General features: G+C 31.9%; 1 protein-coding gene across 2 annotated transcripts in view; it reads right to left on the reverse strand.

Annotated features, from left to right (window-relative positions):
* PPP4R3B (protein phosphatase 4 regulatory subunit 3B) overlaps window positions 1-25,444 on the reverse strand; it is an 85,782-nt gene that overhangs the window by 21,060 nt on the left and 39,278 nt on the right. For both annotated transcript variants that reach the window (XM_031950504.1, XM_031950503.1), the window contains exons 4-7: window positions 24,180-24,803; window positions 13,624-13,701; window positions 2,521-2,637; window positions 661-777 (exon numbers count right to left, since the gene is read on the reverse strand). In XM_031950504.1, the coding sequence (XP_031806364.1) occupies window positions 661-777; window positions 2,521-2,637; window positions 13,624-13,701; window positions 24,180-24,803 (936 nt within the window). The remainder of the gene's footprint in view (window positions 1-660; window positions 778-2,520; window positions 2,638-13,623; window positions 13,702-24,179; window positions 24,804-25,444) is intronic.

Consider the following 25,444-nt stretch of genomic DNA (forward strand, 5'->3'; position numbering starts at 1 on the left):
AAGCCAAGCACAAATTAAAATTTTAAAATCCATGGAAATGGCTACAGAAAAAGCCTAAGAAAACATCTAAGTCAATCTTTTAAATCCTTAAAAAAAATGCGGTTTAGTAAATCTAATGTGGAGTTGACAATAAAAATAGTAATAAACTGCCATTTGATTAAAAATCTACTACTAAATGGATGGGTCAAAAGAGTCTGGAAAATAGATCACAATATTTTAATGACCAGCTAAGAACATCAAAAATGCTTTAAAATACAAAAAAAATGAAGTCTTTATGATTTTTTTTCAGACTAACATGAATATAAAGCAAAAAAGATATATAATTTTCTTGTCCTGAGAAGATTAAAAAAAAAATTGAGGTTTAAAAAAAAACAACACTAAAAATAGTTATGTTTGCTGACTAACGTTTCATAATTTAGAGTGACATTTAAGACTTCAAATCTTGTATCTAAAAAATACTGCCGTGTGTTTTTTTCTTGATAATAAAAAAAACTAAAAAAGTTTTAATTGCTTTCTCTAAACTGTCCAAATAATGTATTAATTATAAATCTTATACTTTCAGATCCTTAAAACTATGACTATTCTTATTCTTCAATAAATTTACATGCATAAACCTATGGTAATATTTTTTACTATTAAATTTATTTATTTATTACTTACATCATCACTCTGCTGGGCTTCTTGCATAACAAACTCTCGGACCATGGATGGACTAAACTCTACTAGATAAGAAAATATATCTGTAGCAGCAGACCTGACCTGCAAATCATCCATTCCCTGAATAAAAGAAAAATTAATCATTCAGATACATCTTGAAAAACAGCGAATTGTACCAACAAAATTTACAACATATGGTTTGTACAATATTCTTCATAATGATGGAAGATCAACCCTGTACTGTACAAAAATAATCCTATGTGGAAACAAAAATAACAAAGTTTGTTAGTGATAATTTCTGTTGCTCCCATCACTACTCTGTCATTCTTCTTGATTATGTGTCTCTTCCCTTTTCTTTCTTCCACAATACCAAATCTTTAGAGCTAGGAGGGTTTAATAATACTTCTGGAGAAGCATCATAGCGTAACAGACAAAGAGTAAAGCTCAAAATAAGTAAGATCTGAGTTTAATTGTCATCTGACACATGTTGGCTTTGTAATACAGGGAAAATCATTAAAACTCAGTATCTCCTAGCCAATCTCAGACTATATGCTACAGAACAGTTGCAGGTTTGTACTGACAAAAAATTTTTATAGTTTATAGTCCTCCTACCCAAAGTAAACCAATGGGATAGAGGAAAAAATGTGGGTTTGAAGTCAGGAAGAATGAGATAAATATAGTCTCAGACATTTACCTTATTGACTTTGGGCAAATCACTTTTCTTTACCTCAGTTTTTTCAACTGTAAAATAGGAACCATAATAACTCCTACCTCCTACAGTTGTTGTGAGAATTAAATGAGATTAAATGTAAAAGCACTTAGCACAGTGCCTGATACCTGGTGGGTGGCCATGTAAATATATACATCCTTATGTCCTTCCCCCTAAATCTCTATCTCCAGGAGTCTGGAAGTTTCCTGCTCTTGGTTTTTCAATGTTTACTATAAAATTCTCATAATTAGATCATGCATTCTTTAATTTTAGGGATAGCATGATATAACGGAGAGTGCTGGCCCCTATGGCCCCTAGCATCAGGAAGACTTGAGTTCAAGTTTCACATACTGAATTTGAGGACTGGGGGCAATTTATGACGTCTTACTGTTTAAAGCAACTTCTAAGGCTAAAAATCTTCACTGGTAGAGGAAATTCTTCATCAAGAACTCACCAATGAAGGATGCAGTTAATTTTTAAAAATTAACTCAAGAATAAGTATCTATTCAATGTAAGGCACTGTACTAAGCAAGAAAAAGGGACAGATAAAAAAAAAGATGAATTTAAAAAATAATTCTCAACTTCAAGGAACTTCCCTATAAGCAATGATTTATACATGAAATAAAATAAAAATTTCTGAATTCCCCATTTCAAAATCATAAGAAATTATGAGCTTGGTGCTTTCTCTATTACTCAAAATTTCTCCTTACATTGACTACTAGGGCATGCTTCTAGCCTTTACAAAATCTGTATCTATCTTCTTCCTTAATGGAGGTGTCTTTTTCCTCGATTGTCCCTAATTGAGAATACTTGCAAAAACTATTTTGGGAAATTGTATATGTTTATATAACTAAACTATTTAATGATTAGGGGGTATGACTGGTTTCTCTGGAAGAGTCTCAATGTTTTACCTGTCACACTGAAAGTCATTCACACACCAAAAGTTATCATCTTAATCAAAACTCTAAAACTTACATACATGTTAACATTTCACCAACATTAACCAAACAATAGATTTGATTACAGTAACTGCATTAGAAAATACCAGTTTATAACCAAAATGTATTAGTGATATAAATTTTATTATTAGGATTTATAAGGTGAATATAACAAATTCACAACTTCCAAAAGTATAAAAAAAATTATATAGTTACCATTACAATTTCAAGAGCAGGAAGAATCCCCAATTTTGCCAAAGTTTTGAAAAATGCATCCCTGTTCTGAGGTTGTAACGTTTGAGAAAATGCACAGAATTCCTTGAAAAAATTAACCTGTAATGTGAGAAACCATAGTAAGTTGGCATGTATGAAGAGAAACTTGGACCTCACTGGAATGTAGTCTAAAAGCAGACTGAACTTGATATAATACTTTTTGGTCAAAACCCACCTCTTTCATGCTGTATAACTATACCCAATAATGCTTATCACAGTTGTGGGGAATAAGCTTCATCAACTTGCCTTTCTCTACAACTATGTTACCTTTTTATTAAAACAGAACTCTCACTTATTATCTGATGTAGCATTGTGGCATAGAATGGAAAAACCTCAGCCTGCAAGACAGGTGATCTAGATTAAAGCCTCCACTATAGTATTTACTAGGTATGTAACTTTGAGCACATTATTTAATCTCTGTAGGCTTCAATGATTTTATTTGTAAAATGAGAGGGCTTAAACAAGATGATTCCTAAGATCTCTTGTGAGTAATACCATTGTATAAATGCATAATTAAAAAGCATGTTTAAAAAGAAAGCCTACTAGATAAATATTTCATTATTTATACTGGTTTTCAATCTACTACTGGTATCAGAGTAGACAAATTCTATGAAATGGTAGACTCTTAAGGACAAAATACTGGCAGTTTTCATACAAATTACTAAGATCTCTTGTGTGTAATACCATTGTATAAATGCATAATTAAAAAGCATGTTTAAAAAGAAAGCCTACTAGATAAATTTTTCATTATTTATACTGGTTTTCAATCTACTACTGGTATCAGAGTAGACAAATTCTATGAACTGTTAGACTCTTAAGGACAAAACACTGGCAGTTTTCAATTTATGATTCAATTATATTCTAAAAGTTCATTTGTAGATTGGAAGCCTAAGGCTCAAAACTCATAAATCTCCTAGAAAAAAAAATCCGCCCCCCCTCCCAAATAGATCACAAGACTTGTGTGGAAACCTGTATAGACTTCAGCAGATTAAAAATACTTAAATGCCAAATTCATATATTTAGGTCCTGGGAACAAGAAATCAATGCGGTACGCAGGAAGAAAAGGAAAGAAAGTTTGTGCCTTCTTTCTTGAATATAAGATTAGTCCTAAATTTTGAAATTAGCAAATTTCATCTTTGTACTCCTCCCCAAAGTTTAAGAATATCTCTCTCTTGGACCTATATGCTGTTGTTACTCTAACTCCTGTCCTAAGTTTGCCACTAATCAAAATGTCTATTTCCTGAGTAAGGTAACTAAAATTAAATATTGTAATGAAATATTTGCTTTAATACTGATGTTTTAAAATGATGCTTTAGAGTACATGCCTCTAAGAGATTTTATATTTTGAAAAGATGTTTATATCTAAGTTCCTAGCAACATAACAGACTTATATTTTTAAATTTACTATGTGATATGGTGGGAAGAAACAAGCTACCCCATAGGCAAACTATCTCCTACTTTAAACTTTTTCTTTTTCCTCACTTCCAAAAAACCATGAAAAATCTAAGCACTTTTGAATTTTTGTAAAATGCCTCCTGAGGAAGCAGCAGCAAGGATTCTTGCAATTCTAAGACAACATAGAAAGAAAGATAGATACAGCTATCTTGCTGTGTGATGTTTTTATGATGGGGACTTTTTGTATTGGAAAGTACTCTTGATATTATGAATCATCCTAAAGACATGCTAGTGGATCAGTAATTTCATATATATAATACTACTAACTCCAATGGAGATTATAATTCTTCTTATTTTGTGGGATTTCTTTCCATAAAACATCCAACATGCTAGACATGTTCTGATTATTTTAATGTCTCAGTAGTACTAACATACTATTCCAGCTGACCATCTCATGTTTCATACTCACTAGTACATGCCTAGGCCACTATTATTTTTATCACCATAATCTTTTATGCCACTTCTTACACAAAAACCTTTGTTTAGATAGAGAAGAACAGGAATGGGGTCCTAGCTCCAATAAATGCTACATGTGTAGACTTGAGCAAGTCACATCATACCCCTAGGTCTCTACATCATCAATAATTAAGCATTTAAACGCGTACCATGTACCCATGCACTCTTTCTAGCTGCTAGACACACTGATGGAAAAATAAACTGTTCCTGTCCTCTAGAAACTTAAAATTTTCCAGAGAAGAAATGAGGAGAATGGACTAGGAAGCACTTAAAGTAACCTCCAAGTCTAAATCTATGATCCTAATAGGTGTTTCATTAAGTCTAACCATAAAGCATCAGGAGAAGAAAATATAAGTGATAAAGAAATGAGTCTTCATGACAAGTGAGCAGTTTGTGATCACTAAAAAGCATATCCTACTATCCCCAAAGCAACCCATCCAAACAACTACTACCTGCTCAATTCTGGACCCAGCTCCTTTTCAATCAAATTAAGACCCATCCAGCAGCATTCATGTCTGGGGAAGAAAGTGAAGACTTTTAGGAGTATAGGTAGTATCTTTAAAAATCACTGCCACCAATCAACGGCAAGGATTTCAAAAGAAATGGAAAATTTGAGAAGTAATCAGCTGGTTAATAAGAAGGTTTCTGAAAATAGGATTTGTATTTCTGCACCACATGATGATAAGTGATGATAAGTAAGAGGGAAGGGATGAAGTGTATCTCACAAGGGCTGGAAAGATTCATTGCTTGCTTTGTAAATCCTATCAAAGGGTTTTTAATTGAAAAACAACATAGGTAACAAAGGAAATACAATCTAACAGAAAGAAAGAAAGAAAGCCCATGGCTTATGATGTTTAGATACAACTACATCAAATATATACAGTGAAAAGCTATTAGAGATCAAAACTTAAAAGTGTCAAATTTAAACTCAAGAGACATAATAAAAATGAGAAAGTTAATCTGGATAAATTTAAGGTTCTTTTTCTCTTTATACTGTATTCTTTATACTATAATTCTCATCCCTCTCATTTACGGGACTATGCCTCAAACCTAAGATTGTATTCTCTTTTTGAGAAAACACATGGTCTAGTGGGTAGAGAACTGGTTTATGAGTCAGAAGTCCTAGGTTTGAATCCCATCTTAGATACTTATTAATAGCTGTGTGACCCCAGGCAAATCATTGAATCTCTCTGGGTTCTCAGTTCTTGTTTTAATGATAATCACAGCTGACATTTTAAATGCTGCTTTAAGATTTGTAAAGTATTTTACTTTCATTAACACATTGGTTTTCATAAAAACTGTACAAACCACATGGTTAGAAAGAGGAATGAGATGAAGAGGTCAACAGGAAACACAAGGCTAGAACACAGGCTTTTTATATACTGCTAAGGAGAGGCTTTAATTATCAAGACATTTCCAGGGACACTCACTCTGTCAAAAGCTAATAATCTTTATTTGCAGCAAGAGCAGCTGATAGTTATATTTATTTGTTTTGATTTTTTAAAAGTAGAACCATTTATTTGTTTTGATAATTTTATTTTTTAAAAAGTAGAACCATCAAGAAAAGGGAACAACCCCAGCATCTGATTTATATCAGAAAAGTGGTTGCTAGGATAAAAACGATTGTAACCTTTGCAGAAGTGACTACTTTTATCTTAGAATTTATGATAGAGATGCAAAAACAACCACCACCACCAAACCAGAAGTCAAATACGAACCCTAGTATTTTAATAAAATAGATTTCAAATGTTCAGAGAAAGGAAGGCAAGTGTTTTTTCATAATTAAAATTCTATAGATAAAGTCAGCACAGGAAGGATGGGGAAAGTTTCATGAATGAAATTTTTCATTCTGAAGAGAAAAAAGAAAAAATCCCGAGGAATAAAAAAAATCTCTAGAGAAGAAATAGATGTACAGGGAATTTATCAACCAATTAAGAACTTAAACATATTAATAATACCAAATTCCATACTATAAACAGCCATAAAAAAAAAATGATCAAAACCACTAATAATAAAAGGCAAATCAAAATGACCAGAAGGTATTACCTCACTCCCAACAAATTGGCAAAGATAATAAAGTATGAATACGTTCAATGCTGGAGAAGTTGTAGAAAAATAAGCATACCACTCCACTGTTAATGGAACTATGAATTAGCCAAATAATTCTGGAAAGCAATTTGGAATTATACTAATTAACTGGCCAAAAGCTTTGACTTAAGAGATTCCACTACCCCAAGTGGTCACTGACAAAAAAGAAATACTAAATACTTGTAGTACTTTTTGAAGTGGATACAAAGTAGATGCCCATCAACTGAAGAACGGCCAAAATAATTGTGCTATATGGGATAATGGGATATTACCATGCTATAAAAAACAATGAATTCAGTGTAAACAAAAAATCATGGTAACACACGACTACTGCAAACAGAAGGAAACAGATTCAAGAAAACAACATATACAATTGTTTTCAACAATATAAATGGAAAGAACCACCACATTGGTCTCAAAGAAGAGACAAGGCACTCAACCCTCACTCTAGTTTGTTCCAGTACTGTTCTTTGCAAAAGAGGGTCCCACAGGGATAGAACATTACATATATCGTCACATTTTTTTGATGGTCCTGATTAGTTTTGCTGAATTTGCCTTTTCCTCAAAACAAATTCTCATTTGTTTTATGTTAGTTAATAGTATTTATTAGTTAGTATTTGTTCTGTATTAGTTAAAAAAAACAGAGTGAAAGATCAGTGGGAAAAACTAAACAAGGGAGATTTAGAAATAATGGAATTTACTAGCCTAGTATTTAAGTAGAAAACATAAATAAATCAGAAGAAAACTCTTTTTTTGATTAAAAAAAATTAGGAAAACTGGAAAGCAGTCTAGCAGAAATTAAGCCTCAATTAACACTTTATACTATACTCCACAATACAGTCTTAATAGATACACAACTTTAACGTTAAAGAATATACTGTTAAAACAAAAAAGAAAAGCAGATCATACTTTTCACTCATCAGATATACTCTTAACCAAATAAGACATAAAGAATTACAAAAGATAAAATGGATGATGAAATAGAAAAGCTTCTTTCCAGAGAAAACTGATGCATTTAGAATAAAAAAGGATGAGATTTAATGAGTAAAAAAAATATTTTTAATCAAATTTCTCTGATAAGAGAATGGCTTAATACTTAATAAAAACACATAAGACTAATAGCTATTACCCCATAGAGAAGAGGTGAAAGGACAGGAATAAACAGTTCTTCGAAACAGTTTCAAATTCTCCAAAGAATAGTAAAGTATTTGTAACAATGAACAAATGCCCCAAATCACAACAAAAATGAAAATCAAAACAACCTTAAGATTTTACCTTACACCTTGAAAATGGACAAAGATTACAAAAAATGACAATAGTCAATTTGGAGGGAATGTGAAATTATGGGTATTCTAACACATTTTTAGTGGAGTTGAGAAATGGAGCAACCATTTTGGAAAGCAGTTTGGAATTATGCAAATAAAAATAACTAAAATGTCCATTCTCTTTGAACCAGAGACTCTCTTAGTCAATTTATAAACCAAGAAAGCCATTTATAAGAAACAAGTTCTCATAATAACCAAAATATTTATAGCAATACTTTTTGTATGACATCAAAAAACTGAAAAACAAAGTAAATGCTTATCTACTGGAGAATGGATAAATAAACTGTGGTACAAAAATATAATGGAATATTATTGTGTTGTAATGGAATACAGAGAAAAATGTGAAGACCTACATGAACTTATTTAGAGTGAAATAAGCAGACCCAAGATGATACAACATACATAATACCTATAGCAATGTAAATGAAAAGAACCACACATTAAAAAGCAAAAGTGAGTGTTAACAAAAATATAAAAGATCGAGGACTTGAATGAAAGAATATTAGAAAATACCGCAATCTAATCCTTCTTGAAGGTGGGAGGTCATATGGTTTTTCCTCATGTTTTCAGTCATATAAAAATACCATTGCTCATATAGGATGGCTCTCTGGGAGGGTGACAGGGAAGTATAATTGGGATAAATATAACAAACAAAGATAATAATAAGTTACTTTTTCAAAATTCTTTGTTATAAGGGCTATTTCTCTGGGAGGTAGGAAGGTAAGGAATACTGAGAAATCTGGTTGATAAAATTGAAGGAAAAAAAGATATCAATAAAGATCTATTTTTACAAAAGAAAAGTAGAGAAGATGGAAGCAAGCACAGATAATGAAATATGAATCCAAAAGCATGCCACCAAAAAGTATAAACATCAGGAATATGCAAGCTTGAAATGAACTGGAGTTTACAAGTAATGATAAAGTAAACAAAAAGAGTTTTTAAATTGTCTTGAAGAAAATAAAAGATAAAGGACTACTGTTTTATGTGGCTTATAATAGGTTAAATAAAGAAAAGACAGAATTGTAAAACTTTCTCTGCTCAGAAGAATAATCTGTGGACTGTTTAGGACAAAAATGGCTAATAGGGAATTGAAATCTAAGATAAAAAGGGGGATAAATAAAAGAGCACCCAGTTTTTTAAAGATCACCAAATCCAAATAAATTAATCCCAGGGTAGGAAGTCAATTGCTAGATTTGTATCCTTAGTGTGTAGCACTTAATAACTGCTTGTGGATTAATACAATTTCTCACCTGTTATCAGTAATCTAAAATAAACCCTGGAAACAAAAAGCTGGAGAAGATTAAATACCACTAGGGTTTTCTGTTCTTTGTTTTTTTTTAAAGAATCAAGTTTGATAGTTCAGTGAGCTTAATTTGGATTCCTGGCAAAATTCTAGAACATATCTTTTAAAAAAATGGTTAATGAACCATTCAAAAGAAGTGTTGATCACAAAGCCAACAAAGGGTCATCAAGAACAAACTGGCAGACTAAACTTATTTCCTTTTTTGATAGGGATTTATTATGCCAGGGAAATATTGTATCAGTTTTTTTTTACCCAGATATTAGCAAAGTATTTGATAATCTTTTATGCAAATTTTATGCAAAGGGAATGATAGGTGGGTTAAGTGGCATAATGGATAAAGAACAGGTATAAAGTAAAGAAAACTTAAGTTCAAATTCAGTCTGATACTTAATAGTTGTGTGAACATCATTTAACCTACGTGTCTTATTTTTGTTATCTACAAAATGGGAATATCATATGTAGATATGTATATGTATGTACACACACACACACATATTATATATATATAAGTATACAACACCTACCTTCAAGGATTGCTGTAAAGATAAATGATATAATAACTATAAAGCCCTTAGCACAGTGTCTGGCACATAATAGTGCTATAAAAATATTAGTTATTATTATTATCATTAGAAGTGAACTAGGTAATGTTAGAATTAGGTAAATCTGGAATTACTAGAATAGTCATTCCTCAAAAGTACTCATTAATCGTCCCAATTAATAGGTTAATACACACAGGACTAAAAAGAAATCATTTATCATACTACTGATTACTACTGATTCATACTGAACTTGTAGTCTACTACAAACCTATACAGGTGAACAAACTTCTGTCTAGCTAGATTTGCCCAAGTTTGTGCCTATGTTCAGTTTTTTAATATATGTGAGATTTTGTTGTTGTTCTTAAACTCATCTTAAATAGCACAGGGCAAAGAAGAAATCCTTGAGGGCACTCTGGAGAAAACCTCAAGTTGGCATGGAACCAATAATGACTACTCTTTGAGTTTACCCATTCTATTAGTTCCAAATCCACCTAACTCTCATCTCTGTTTCCATAATAATGGCATTAAAAGACTTTGCTTTAAAAAAAAAAAAAAAAAAGTAAAATGTGAACTTAGACTCCATTAAGAAAAGCACAGTATCCAGAACTAGGGAGATGGCATATATCATATCCTGTGCTACTCAAGCCAAATCTTGAGTATTGTGTTCAGTATTGTATACATTTGTGCAAGAAGACTGGTGAGCATTCAGAGATGGAAAATCAGAATGCAGAAGATTTCAAGACCATATCATATGGGGAGTTGACAAAGGAAAAGGAGGTGTCTGATAATGAAAAGATGCCATAAAGGAGACATGAAAATTGTTTTCAGGAATCTGAGAAGCTATTGTGTGGAAGAGGAGTTGAGTTTTAAACTTGTTCTGAGGGCAACAAGGAGTAGAATTAGAGACAACAATTATAACCCTTAAGAAACAAATTTTGTGTTGATATAAGGAAAAACTATTCATTAATCAGAGATATTAAAAGTAAACAGGCTGCACCTATGCAAAAGTTAAATAAATAATTATCAGCTTGAAGAGGAGATTTTTATTTAGGTACTGACTATATACAAATGGTCTTTGAACTATCAACTCAGATTGGATAATTCTCTGGGCAAATAATACATTTTGTACTTTGATTTTTACCAGTATGAATGGTTGGATCAATCTTTTTTGTGTTACTGGGGATTTTGTTAAATGAGTTTTTATAATATTCTAGGTCTTAATACATTGTTATCATCAAAAAGGAGAACTTGTAGCACTTTTATCAATCCAGAGTTCTTTTACTTGAATTTTACATATGGCATTTTCCATGACAATGAAAAACATCTTAGGTATATGAGTTTGTCTGTTTTATGATTTATTTGAGACTGATCTCAGTCTATTTTTGAACAAAGGTTTTCCCATACCTAGATCTGTCACAGTCTATTTGTGATGTTCAACATATGCATGAGAAACTTTCTTTGAGAAGAACCTTCAAAGCTACATTTTGTCCTATCAACTTAAAACATTTAAAAAAAAGCAGACAATGGATCTTACAATTTGGTTGTTATCAATGATATGATCATAAAGATGTAGTGAGCTACAGAAAGATAGTTGTGAAAGCCTCTTGTTCCTTCTGGTAGTTTTATCAAGGATATTTCATGTAAGCATAGACCATTTTCATAAAGATTATAGGTGAGAAGCTAGGCATATAAGTCAGTAATTGGTGATACCTTTTTGGTTGTCTTGCAGGGGCAGGGAGAAAAACCACTGTCTGTGATCTTTTGTATCTTTCATAATCTTCCCTCTTTGAGCTATCTTGAAAAATGATTGAATGCCTTTAAAATTATGTCACCTCCTGCAAATATTTCTTCAGTAATTTTTTGTTGAGGTCAAAGCACTCTTCCTAACTTTATCTTTTTAATGCCAATGCCATTTCCTCACACAGTACACTGGCTTGTGATCTACTGCCACAGTCTTCAAGAACAAAGGATCACCTCCATACCAGGATGAAGCATCAAAGAAGGACTGTGAAAGAGTCCTTTAGATAATAAACCCCTTCTGAAGCATCTTAAAGAAACACATGAAAATGAAACCATCAATGCCAAATGAGTCAAATAATATTTATCTTTCCTAACTCCCTCCACCCTAAACCCCAGCTTTACTGGTATAATATAAAATCAAAACAACTTAGTTAAATGAGTATTATATATATATGGTTATGACTTCTAGAATCTATTTGGAACTAGGAGATTTAAAAAATTATCTAATCTAATTCTCTCATTTTATTGAAGAGGAAACAGCTTTACTAAACTATTTTTAGCTTTGTTATTTGTGATACACTCAATCTCTGCAGCTAACAAAAATTCTTTATTTCCAATATTAAAGGCATTTCTACATTTAACTATATCTGTATAATACAAAATCAAAGTTGGAAGAAACCTCAGAAACAACCTAGACCAATTCATTAATAAACAAGAATTCACTCTATCCAAATGATCATTATCAGTTTTTCCCAAAAGATCTTTAAAAAGAAGTACATTACTACCTCCTCAGGCAATTAATTATTCTTGGATGGTTCTTATTGTTAGAAGGCTTTTCCTTAAATCAGGATATTCTATAACTTTTTTGTAGATGAAATTTTCTACAACTTGTACTCATTCTTATCTCTGTTTTTGGGAGCCAAGGAGAACAAGTCTAATCACCGCTTCCATTTTGAAGATAGTTATCCTCAAATTTTGAAGAGACTTGTCATGTACAACTAGAACTATTCTATTTCAGGTTAAAATTTCCTAGCTTCCTTAATCAATCCCAAAATAGCATGATCCCAAGGATAATAGACATTCTCTATTCTCCAATACCCTTCTAAAAATATATTGCTCAGAACTAAATTTAAAACTCTAGATATATTTTGACCAGGGCAGAGCATATCACTTACCTAATTCTATACACTACACCTCTCTTAATGCAGCCTTAGAATCACCATCAATTCATATTGAATTTGCAGTTCACTAAAAAAAGATTTTTCAGATTGTATTGTAAAGCAATTCATTATTCATCTCAGAATTGAGAAGTTGAATTCTAGAAAACAAATAAGGCTTTACATTTATCTTTATTAAAATACATGTTACTAGATGTTCAATGTCTCTTTGGACTCTTCAACTTCTTAATGTTTTCTTGAATCTTGATTTTTGTCATCAACTATATATATATATATATATATATTCCAAATTTATGCCATTTGCAGATATGTCATCTCAGCCTTTATTCAAACTGTTGATAAGGCCAGACATAGATTCTTGGGCTATTCCACAAGAGACCTATCAAGTTGACCTGGAACAATTAATAATTATTTTTTGGGTCTGGTCATTTGATTATTTCCAAAACCACCTAATCTTACTTTGTTCACATCTCTCCTTTAAAGTGCAACTAACTGCTCTCTTACTATCCCCTTATTTATCTTGAGTTTCAATTTTCTTTTAACCATTTTTGTTCTTTCTTTTCCATGCCAAAGATTATTTTGCTTAGCAAAGAAAATAGATCTAAAATAAAACAAGTTGTTCTGTCTTCGATTTTGAAATATCGTTGTCCAAATCAAACCAAGTCATGGTAATTTCCTTTCTGCAAATTTCCTCTTTTTCCTAACATAGCTTATAAAAAATAAACCCAAATGTTTATGTTCAAACATAAAATTGTAAAAACTAATCAAATTATGAGAAAAATTGTCTTTATATACCTTGATTAAAACTCTTCAATCTCTTTCTAACAATATGACATAATATATTGTTCTCTTGGAAAATTATTTGTTATAACAGTCCTTGGTTTAAAAAAGATTGATACTGAAAACATAACGGCTCTCGATTCCTGATATTTGACATTCAAGAATCAATAATGACTTACCAATTCACGTCGTTTATCATCATCTGTAGCTTCATCTGTTAATTGTGCAAAAACTTCAGACAAAAATTTCTCATCTTCCTGCATAATAAATAACAATTACTATAAAATATTAATAAAACATGATTTAGAAAATATAACAGGACTTTTTAAAGTAACAGCACTTTCATTAAACCATATAGAATATTTCAAACTGGATCTAAAATTCTAGGATATTACCAAACACCAAGCTCTCTAAATTTATTAGCTGCAAAATCACCAAAATTTAAGTTCTCTGTTTAACAGTACCATACTTAGTTAACATCCTAAACTATTAGGACTATAACAATTACACTAACTTGATTAGATGGCCATCGATGTCTCTTTAATCTCAAACTCTGTAATTCTGTAATCACAAAGTAAAAAAGTTTCTGAATGGCCCAGACAAGGACAAAAAGTCCATGCACACTTCATTTGGCAATCCTTTGAAAATCCTTCTTGAGATATCCTGAACTCGTATTCTGAACACAAGTTTAACAATAGGTTATACAATTGTTTCTCAGGCCACAGCAGATTAGAAAGTAGGTATGGTATGGAGAAGTGCTTCTTGGAGGGAGGCATGATAACAGCAAGAATAAATGTGGGGCAGCTAGGTGTCACAGTGGATAGAGCACCAGTCCTGAAGTCAGGAGGACCTGGTCTCAGACACTCAACACTTCCTAGCGATGTGACCCTGTGCTCAATCCCAAATGCCTCAGCTTAAAAAAAAAAAAAAAAAAAAAAGAAGAAGCCTGACCTTGAGGAAAGACAGAAAAATTATCAAAAACAGACACAAGAACTAACAAATATATCACTCTGGAGCCATTTAGCGTAACAGCAAATAACACCTCTTGGAGCAACATAGTATATAAAAACTATTAATATATATTTTATAATATATACATAAAACACATAATATAACATTAAGTTATTAAGAATTTATAAATATATACATATATACAATTAATTTACAAATTTCCATCAAAAATTACTTTTTTTTTTTTTTTGGAATACTCATAGATGACCACCTGATATACTTGACTCATCTAGGTATTGTATAACTTTATAAAGATTGCAATACAGTTACAGGGTTACTTATAGCTTTATTTAGCAAAATCAAATTATAATATGATTCAAAATATTCAGGGATGTACCTCAAACACTCCTACCAGTCCTCACTAAATTGGGAAATAAGTTCACAAATGTTAAACATACTCATGCGTGTGAGTGCATGCACACAAACACAGACACAAAGTAATTGTTGAAGGGAGTAATTGTTGAAAAACAAAACCACTGGGAAAACAAATCATTAATATGACCCAATATGACATGTTACACTAATTTGTTATCTCATCTTGGGCCTTATTTTAATCATCTAAAATAAAGAGTTTTATTGAGGTAGCTTTTATTTACCTACAAAGTAATTCTTTCAAACTTCAAAGTCTGTCCAAGTTATACAACCTCTCCATGTCAGTTGGCTCATTTGTAAAAATTAAAGTGTTAGATGAATACCTCCAAATATGTCTTCTCAGCTTTAAATTTATTATTTATTCCTTAGTTTCACAACAGGATGGGAATCAAGTCCATATTTACCCTATCCAGAACATTTCATGGTAATAAAAAGTTTCATCATATTCTGATTTTTTTCATCAATCCCTTTCACCCTGACCTTGACCTCACTTTTTACCAGGTTGAAAAAGTCCTACCCTTTTATTTTGCTAAGATTTTCACATAGAAAATGCACTATTTCCTCTATCATTTGAGTTGCCTTTGCTTTACCTTCCCCAAATCCATCATATCATTCTTAAATTGCACCAATTGAAACCACAAAAAAAATTGTAAATCAATCAAAATTTTAAAAAAGAAAAAAAACTGTTTACAAAATTACTTTGTGGCAATGTTTTTGGCGTTTTGTTTTTCTTTTTTTAAAAACAAAACAATATACTGGATAGACTTGGGATGGAAAATATCATCCACATCCAGAGAAAGAAACGAATGGAGACTAAATGCAGAACGAAGCACACTATTTGCACTTGTTTTTTTTTTTTTCCCCTTTCTCATGGTTTTTCTCTTTTATTCCGATTTTTCTTCTCAACATGACTAATTCAAAATGATTATATATATATATATATATATATATATATATATATATATAACCTATATCAGATTGCTAGCTGTCTTGGAGATGGTGGAGTTAAAAGGAAAGAGAAAAAAAAATTGAAATTAAAAATCTTATAAAATTATCAGATCTCACACACACACACACACACACACACACACACACTTTTTTAAAGGACTGCATATATTTAACCTCTATCAGATTACTTGATGTCTCAGGTAAGGGTGGTAAGAGAGGAGCAAGAAAAATTTAGAACAAAAGGTTTACAAAAGTGAATGTGGAAAACTACTTTTACATGTATTTGGAAATATAAAATATTGAAAATTGAAAAAAAAAAAAGAACATTGAAAACGATCTTAATTTGTAATTGAAAAAAAAAAAATAACAGTAAATTGGGCTGACCTAGTTATGGATCCAACAGTCTACCATGACTGACAACTACCTCAAAGTAGTATACTTATATAAGTAGAGTTTGGTTTGTTTTTCTCTTAACCCTTAAAATGTGCCAAATTTTCCTCTGTAGGCCTTGTAAATTTTTTTTTAATCTTTTAGGTGTTTATGAATTTCTTTCCATTTAAGAACCTTAAAATTGAATCTTACTTTTTTTTGAGATAGGGACTTTATATTTTGCCTTTTATGGCTCAAGTGAAAGAAAGCACTATGATTGAATTTTTTTAAGGTATGGAAAATCTTTTTTTTTTTTTTAAATAGTATTTTACTTCTCCAAATACATGTAAAGATAGATTTCAACATTCATTTTTATAAAAATTTGGATTCCAAATTTACCTCCTTTTCTTTCCAAGATAGCAAACAATCTGATATAGGTTAAATATATGCAATCCTTTAAAAAACATATTTAACCTGGGAAAACATTTTTACAGTCAAAAGTTCTGATAAAGGGCTCATTTCCAAATTATATAGAGAATTGACTCTAATTTATAAGAAATCAAGCTATTCTCCAATTGATAAATGGTCAAAGGATATGAACACACAATTATTCTCAGATGAAGAAATTGAAACTATTTCTAGCCATATGAAAAGATGCTCCAAGTCATTATTAATCAGAGAAATGCAAATTAAGGCAACTCTGAGATACCACTACACACCTGTCAGATTGGCTAGAATGACAGAGAAAGATAATGCAGAGTGTTGGAGGGGATGTGGGAAAATTGGGACACTGATACATTGTTGGTAGAATTGTGAATACATCCAGCCATTCTGGAAAGCAATTTGGAACTATGCTCAAAAAGTTATCAAACTGTGCATACCCTTTGATCCAGCAGTGTTTCTACTGGGCTTATATCCCAAAGAGATCTTAAAGGAAGGAAAGGGACTGTATGTGCACGAATGTTTGTGGGAGCCCTCTTTGTAGTGGCCAGAAACTGGAAACTGAGTGGATGCCCATCAATTGGAGAATGGCTGAATAAATTGTGGTATATGAATATTATTGTTCTGTAAGAAATGACCAGCAGGATGATTTCAGAAAGGCCTGGAGAAACTGACATGAACTGATGCTGAGTGAAATGAGCAGGACTAGGAGACACTTCAACAACAATACTATATGATGATCAATTCTGATGGACATGGCCATCTTCAATAATGAGATGAACCAAATCAGTTTCAATAGAGCAATAACGAACTGAACCAGCTACACCCAGCGAAAGAACTCTGGGAGATGACTATGAACCACTACATAGAATTCCCAATCCCTCTATTTTTGTCTGCTTGAACTTCTGATTTCCTTCACTGGCTAATTGTACACTATTTCAAAGTCTGATTCTTTCTATACAGCAAAATAACTGTTTGGACATGTATACATATATTGTATTTAACTTATACTTCAACATATTTAACATGTATTAGTCAACCCCCCATCTGGGGGAAGGGATGGGGGAAAGGAAGGGAAAAGTTGGAACAAAAGGTCTTGCAATTGTCAATGCTGAAAAATTACCCATGCATATTATCTTGTAAATAAAAAGCTATTAAAAAAAAATATTTAACATCTCATGTTATACAAGAAAAAAGTCAAATCAAAAGAGAAAAAAGCACAAGAAAAAAAAAAGCAAGCAAACAACAACAAAAAGATGAAAACAACGTGCTTTGATCCACATTCAGTCTACACAGTTCTCTCTCTAGATGGGAATGGCATTTTCCATCCTAGGTGTGACTGGAGTTCCCCTCCCTCCCAACACCAACAAAGAGTTAATTACTAACTAGGTCTATATCCAAAGAGATCAAAGAAAGAAGAAAAGTGCCCATATATGCAAAAATAATTATAGCTACTCTTTTTCAAATGGCAAAGACTGGGGAAATGATAGGGTGCTCATCAATTGGGGAATGGTTGAATAAATTGTGGCAAATGAATATGATAGAATACTATTGCACTGTAACATGGGATGGTATCAGAGAAATCTGGGAAGACTTATATGAATTGGAGAATGAAGGGAACAGAACCAGAAGGATAGTTTATACAACATTAATAGCACAGCAATGATAAACAAATTTAAAATACTCTGATAAGCATAATGAATATCCACACCTAATCATGAAAAACATGCTACCCACCTTCTCAAAAGAAAGATGATGGACTAAAAATATAGATTAAGACTTTTTTTGGTGGGACATGGAGGAATGGAGGAATTTTATTTCACTTGATTAAACATTTTAGTAACAAGAGTTTTGTTTTTCTTGCTTTCTCAGAAGGGGAATGGGCTATGGTGAAATATAGATTGAAGAGAAAGGCAGATCTTTATAAAGATAAAATTTAATTGTTAAAAATCTGTGTTGAGGAAGTTATGACACTGTACCCTTTTATACTGACCAATTTGTTAAGAATATAATTTGTAATGGAAAACAGATTTTCTGCTGAAAAATTCCAAGTTCTTATAGGGTTCAAATCTGTGATCTTCGTGTCATTTAATTGTAGTTTTATCAATTAAAGACAGATGAAAGTTAATTATTTCCAAGTAATATTCTACAATTCACACAGGGGCACCTAGCTATATACTACATTAAAAGTTCAAAAAGTTACTCTCAGAGTCTAAATCTTACTACTAAAAATCATTAAAAGATACTCCTAATAAACTCTCTGGTTCTAACTGCATTTCTTGGTATCATCTTTTCAATTTGTAAAATTTCTTGAGTCTCAATATAATCCTTGTGTACTGTTCCCTCCCCCACCCAAACGGAAAAAGCTTCAACATTAAAAAGGGATGACTGAGCGATGGAGACTAAAAGTTATTATATGCAAGAAAGTAGGAAAACCATCCATCAAGAAAACTTGATCCACTTTTTGATACCCTGGACAGAGTATGAATCAAACATCAAAACTACTTCAGAGAAGGTCAGTATATTCTAATTTCTAGAAAAGAGAGTGGGGTGGGGGCAGTGGTACTGGTGGGTAGGAAGGCATTTTCCTTTAGAGAATTGTAATGAATCTTTGCTTTTTTAGACCAAAAAATCCTAGCCCAGATTGAAGTTAGTTAACAAATTCAGAAAAGAGTAGGGTTGTACCCAGAAGTCTTCTGCATAAAGATAATAAATGAACTGATGAGACTGCCAAGAAAGGACTCAAAGTAGAACTATAAGGTATACTCACAGGTAAAGATGTCCTGTGAGTGATGGTAGGAGAATATTTTAGAGAAGAGAAGGAGAACAATGTTAGGGGAAAAGGGAACAGGGACCCAAACAAAAAGTTCAGTTTATACTACACAGAAAAGTCAAGGAGGCTAAGGATGTAGAAAAGTTCATCAACACTGATAATTAAAGAGAGAGTAATTGCAATTGAATGATGAATTTGGAGATCAGATCAAGGATGAATATCCATAAAAGCAGAAAGAGACATAAAACAAACAAACCACCAAACAGCTTTTTCAAAGAATTAGGCTGTAATGGGGAGCAGTTATCCAAGACAAAACAAAAGCTAAAAAAAAATCTTAGAAACTATTCAACCCCCAAATATTTTAAAATTTAAGTAAAGCAAAACATCAGTTAATATACAAGTAATAACATCCCCCCTCAAATATTTAGTATTATTCTAATTATAACCTCAACAGCAACCTTTTACACAAATAAAAAACACTTTGAAAAATCAAAAGATCGATAAAAATTACTCAACCTCACAGACCTAGACAACCTTACAGACCGTAACTTGTATGGAAAAGATAGACCCAACAAATACTAATCCTATTTTTTTTTTGGGGGGGGGGAGGAGGAGAGAAGGAGGAAAGGGAGGAAAAAAGGGGGCATGAGATTTCTAATTTTAGGAAATAGATGGACAATTAGGTGGTAGAGTAAAGTACCAGGTCTGAAGCCAGGAAAACTCATCTTACTGAGTTCAAATTTGGTCCACGATTCTTAGCTGTGTGATCCTAGAAAAGTCACAACTCTGCTTGCTTCAGTTTCGTCATCTATAAAATAAACTGAAGAAAGAAATGGCAAACCATTCCAGCATCTTTGCCAAGAAATCTATGTGGGGTCATGAAGAGTTGAACATGACTAAAATGATTCAACATTTTTGGGAATAAGCTTTCTCAAATAAAAATGAGAAAATAGAGACTGATTTCCTACTCCAGAAAGAAGAGAATCTTAATTAACTTGGTAATTTCTATGGGAAATATATTTCCATCTTATGAACTTTTACAAATTTTCTACACTAAGACTTTGAGATACCCAGTATAAATAAAAACACTGAAATCCACATCTTTTTCAGACTGGCAACACAAGCTTCTCTAGAATGCTAGAAAAGACAAAAGGAAAACCTGTTTGAAAAGAATCAGTATTAATCAAGAGCATTATAACAGTCATTTAAAAGAAATCAAACATTTGTTAAGCACTTTGTATGTGCCCTACATTAGAAATACATATGTGTTGTGTATCCATTTAGCAAAATAATTCTTCAGGAAAAAAAAAGTTTTTGGTTTTTTTTTCCCCTAATAGATACTGAAAGATTTGCCTTACAATTCCAATAAACTTATATGGAAAGAGTCATCTGCATCTAGAGAAATATGGAACCTGCATCAAAGCGTAGTACTTTCACTTTTTTGTTGTTGCTTGTTTTTTTCCTCATGTTTATTTTCTTTCACTTTATGATCTATTTTTTCTTGTGCAGCATGACAAAAATGGAAATATGTTTAAAAGAACTGTACATGTTTAACCTATATTAGATTGCTTGCTCCATATGGGAAGCTCCATATGAGAACACAAGGTTTTGCAAAGATGAATGTTGAAAACTCTTTGCATGTATTTGAAAAAATAAAAAGCTAAAAAAATGTAATAAAAAATAATAATAAAAATTGTGTTAAAAACCTCCACTCTTTCTATTTAGTCCCTCTCTAAGGAAGTATAATCATAGCATCCAAGATAATGTAATCTTATTGAGGACAGAGACAGTTTCATTTTATCTTTGTATCTATGGCACTTATAGAGAAACCTGTCTTGAAATTAAGTGATTGTTAATTTCCTGCTCTCCAAAGGAAAGGATCATCTTTTTAATTTTTGTGTTGAGTTATCTCTATCTTGTGAATAGAATAGAGTAGAATTAAGGAAGTTGAACTGACTATTCTATAATGTGTTGCGCTTTAGTATCATAAGCACTATGCTTAGAATTAACCAGTTCAGACAAATGAGAACTTAGTACAATTATTACACTTAAATTACTGGGCTTTATTTAAAGACTTTCTACTCTGTAATCCAGTGTTTGATAAACCCAAAGAATCCAGCTTCTGGGATAAGAACTCACTATTTAACAAAAAGTGTTGGGAAAATTGGAAAATAATATGGCAGAAACTAGGCTTTGACCAACATCTCATGGCCTATAAGGTTAAAATGGATTCACAATCTAGATATAAAAGGTATAAGCAAATTAGAAGCGCAAAGAATAGTTTACCTGGCAAATTTGTGGAGAAGGCCAATTTTTATGGCCAGTGTTTCTAATAAAAGGCCTTATTTCTAAAATATACAGAGAACTGAGTCAAGAATACAAGTCCGGGGCAGCTTGGTGGTGCAGTAGATAGAGCACCAGCCCTGAACTCCGGAGGACCTGAGTTCTAATCTGGTATCAGACACTTAACATTTCCTAGCTGTGACCCTGGGCAAGTCACTTAACCCCACAATTGCTTCAGCAAAAAAAATAAATACAAGTCACCCCCCAATTGATAGACCAAGCATATGAACAGACAATTTTCAGATGAAAAAATTAAAGCCATTTCTCTTGTCATATGAAAAAATGCTCTACAGAGCCAAGAAATCATTATATACTTCAACAATAATGACCAATTCTGATGGACCTGACCATCCTCAGCAATGAGATGAACCAAATCAGTTCCAATGGAGCAGTAATGAACTGAACCAGCTACGCCCAGTGAAAGAACTCTGGGAGGTGACCAAGAACCATTACATTGAATTCCCAATCGCTATATTTTTGTCTGCCCGCATTTTAGATTTCCTTCACAGGCTAATTGTACAATATTTCAGAGTCTGATTCCTTTTGTACAGCAAAATAATGGTTTAGTCATATATACTTATTGTGTATCTAATTTATACTTCAATATATTTAACATCTACTGGTCATCCTGCCATCTGGGGGAGGGGATGGGGGGAAGGAGGGGAAAAATTGGAACAAGAGGTTTGGCAATTGTCAATGCTGTAAAGTTACCCATACATATAACCTGTAAATAAAAGGCTATTAAAAATAAATAAATAAAAATAAAATAAAATTTAAAACTAAAAAGAAAAAAAAGAAAAAATACTCCAAATCATTATTGATTAAAGAAATGCAAATTAAGCAATTCTGAGTATACTTCTCAAGTTGCCTAAAATGACAGGAGAAGATAATGATAAATGCTGGAAAAGATGTGGGAAAATTAAGACCCTAATGCACTGTTTGATCCAACAGTCTCATTACTGGGTCTGTATCCCAAAGAAATCATAAAGGGGGGGAAAAGACCCACATGTGAAAAATATTTTTAGCATCTCTCTTTGTAGTGATAAGGAACTAGAAATTGAGTGGGTGTCCAACAGTTGGAGAAATGGCTGAATAACTTATGGTTTATGAATGTAATGGGATATCATTGTTCCATAAAAAATGAGGAGCAGGCCAATTTTAGAAAAGCCCTGAAACTTACATGAACTGGTATTGACTTAAGTGAGCAGAATGAAAAGAACATAGTACACAGTAAACAAGATTATGGTATGATCAACTGTGATAGACTTGGCTCTTCTCAGCAATGACGTGATTCAAGACAATTCCAACAAACTGAATGTGGATCAAAGCACAGTATTTTTACATTTTTGTTTCTCGTGTTTTTTCCTTTTTGTATGATTTTTCTTGCACAACATGACAACAATATGGAAATATGTTTTCAAGGACTGAACATATTTAACCTAGGTTGTTTGTTGTCTCAGGGACAGGGTCAATAGGGGAATTTGGAACACAAAGCTTTATAAAAAATGAATGTTTATTGAAAACTATCTTTACATGTATTTGGAAAACTAAAATACTACTAAGGAAAAAACTGATTTTCTATTTTCTTAGGCTGTACCAGAGTTTGTTCTGCTTCACTATGTTATCAAAACTTTTGGAATCATGAGAAAATATTTTGTAGATAGAGAAAATCTGGTAGAGATGGGCCACATAGGCATTGGTATGCTGATAAAGGTTCAAAAGAACTAGCTGTCAAAAAAAAAATTTCAAAATTATGCACAATACCCTTTTAAGTTCAATATGCATCATTAACATTTTCTCCATCACCTTCTTAAGGTTAGACAATAAACAAAAACAATAAAGCAAGCACTAATTTGTAGTGTTTGCTGATTTCTGAAGAGGAAATGTTCACAGTGAAAATTTTAACAATCAGCTATCATGAACCAGTATGAGCTGGCTTAAGTACACCATTGACTATAGTCCTAGATTACAATAAGGGATAATTGTTGGCAGAGTCACAAAGAGTGACACATAATTAATAACATAAAAGATATTTTTAATAAATAAAGCAATAAATAATATCTGGTAAGAAATCAAAGATAAATTATATGTGAATAACAAATTTTACGTGAATTTTTAAAAATCCCCAAATATAAAGATCAAATCAATTGTTTGCCATCTGTAATATAATCTGATTTAAAATAAAAAGTTAAAAATAAGTAAAATTTCGTCCCTACCATTTGTCAATTATCACATCTATGAAGATTACTAGTTATTTAGATACTTATAGGTTATTTTTCATCACCATATTTTAAGAATAAAAGCTAAATCAACACAAATACAAATGGTGATATGATTTTAAAACAGCACCTAAAACTGCTGATTACGGATCATACTGCACATGACAAGTAACAAAGTTACATAGTTATAACATAGCTTGTGAAGACATATAACTTGATAACCACTATATGTCTCCAAATCTTCTCAATGTTTACTTACCTGCAACATGCTGACAATTTCAACTTTGTTGAAGAAAATAAAGGAAGTAAGAGTAGAAAGAAAATTCTCTTCAAAAACAGACGGCGTTGGCAAAATGATGTCCTGAATGTATTGTACCCTGTAAGTCTGATGGATTTTTTGCCTAAGTTCAGAGTCTGTTATTGGTATAACTTCTTTAAATTTTGCTGTTTTGGTCAAGAATTCCCTATGCCTTTTTGGCTGAGCCAAAGCAGGATCATATTCAAGGCATCCCACGACATCCATAATACACTCATCAGAAAACATCACCTCAAATAGAGTTGCTTTATTTAGGAATAATATTCCTCTAATAATTTCATATAAATGGTGTAAGCCTTCAGTGTTCTCTAAGTTCTCACAAACTTGGAAAAGTTGCAGGAGTTTTTTAATATAACCTTCATTTTCCAAGGCTAGTGCTAACTTTTCTCTACGGATAGGTGAGGAGAGAACTGAGGTAACTAAGTCAGCAATCTCTTCAAGTTTGTTGAGTTCACATGTAGGCAGGTCAATTAAATGACTGGTTTCAGGCATTTCTTCAAATCGTTCTTCTTCTGACTCATCAATGAGGTCTTGGGTGACTTCCACTGAAGGATCTTTACCTTGAACCTAACAATAAAAATAAACAAAACTGGTTATTTCCTACTATACAAGAATAATATTTTGAGAAATAAATTCTAACAATTGTGTTTAAGAACATATCAAAATTAATACATCAAGATTTTGATTTTAAATAGTTAAAGCTTAATATGTTCTACTGACAAAGCCTTTGAGAATGGCACAATGGCAGCTGCATGGCACAATATTCATTCATTAGAAAATTCATGTTGATAAAAATTGTAAAAAAAAATAATAAAATTTTTAAAAACTCACACAGCTATATGTAATTATTTTATAACATTCGTATTTTTTAAAAATGAAGCTATTCTAAGCAAGAATTAAAATAAAAGTTGCCTCAAGTTTCTTTTCCTTATAAAGTGAAATCACCTTTTCTGGATAAAACCACAATGACATTTCTTGAAAGAATTAGTATATACTAATTCCATTTCCATAGGAAGACATATGTATGGTTCAAATTTAAGGCAAGGCAACACAAGTCAATATTTAAAATTTCTTAACTTTTAAATTCTTCTAAAGGGCTGTAAAAGTGGTATTTTCATCTAACTTCACTTTACTTTGAGGAAGTCTAAACCTGGTAATTTGATAACAAGAAAATCAGACTAAAGACTTTCTCGATAATACTTATCAAG

The sequence above is a fragment of the Sarcophilus harrisii genome, chromosome 2, assembly GCF_902635505.1.
Source record: "Sarcophilus harrisii chromosome 2, mSarHar1.11, whole genome shotgun sequence".
NCBI lineage: Eukaryota > Metazoa > Chordata > Mammalia > Dasyuromorphia > Dasyuridae > Sarcophilus > Sarcophilus harrisii.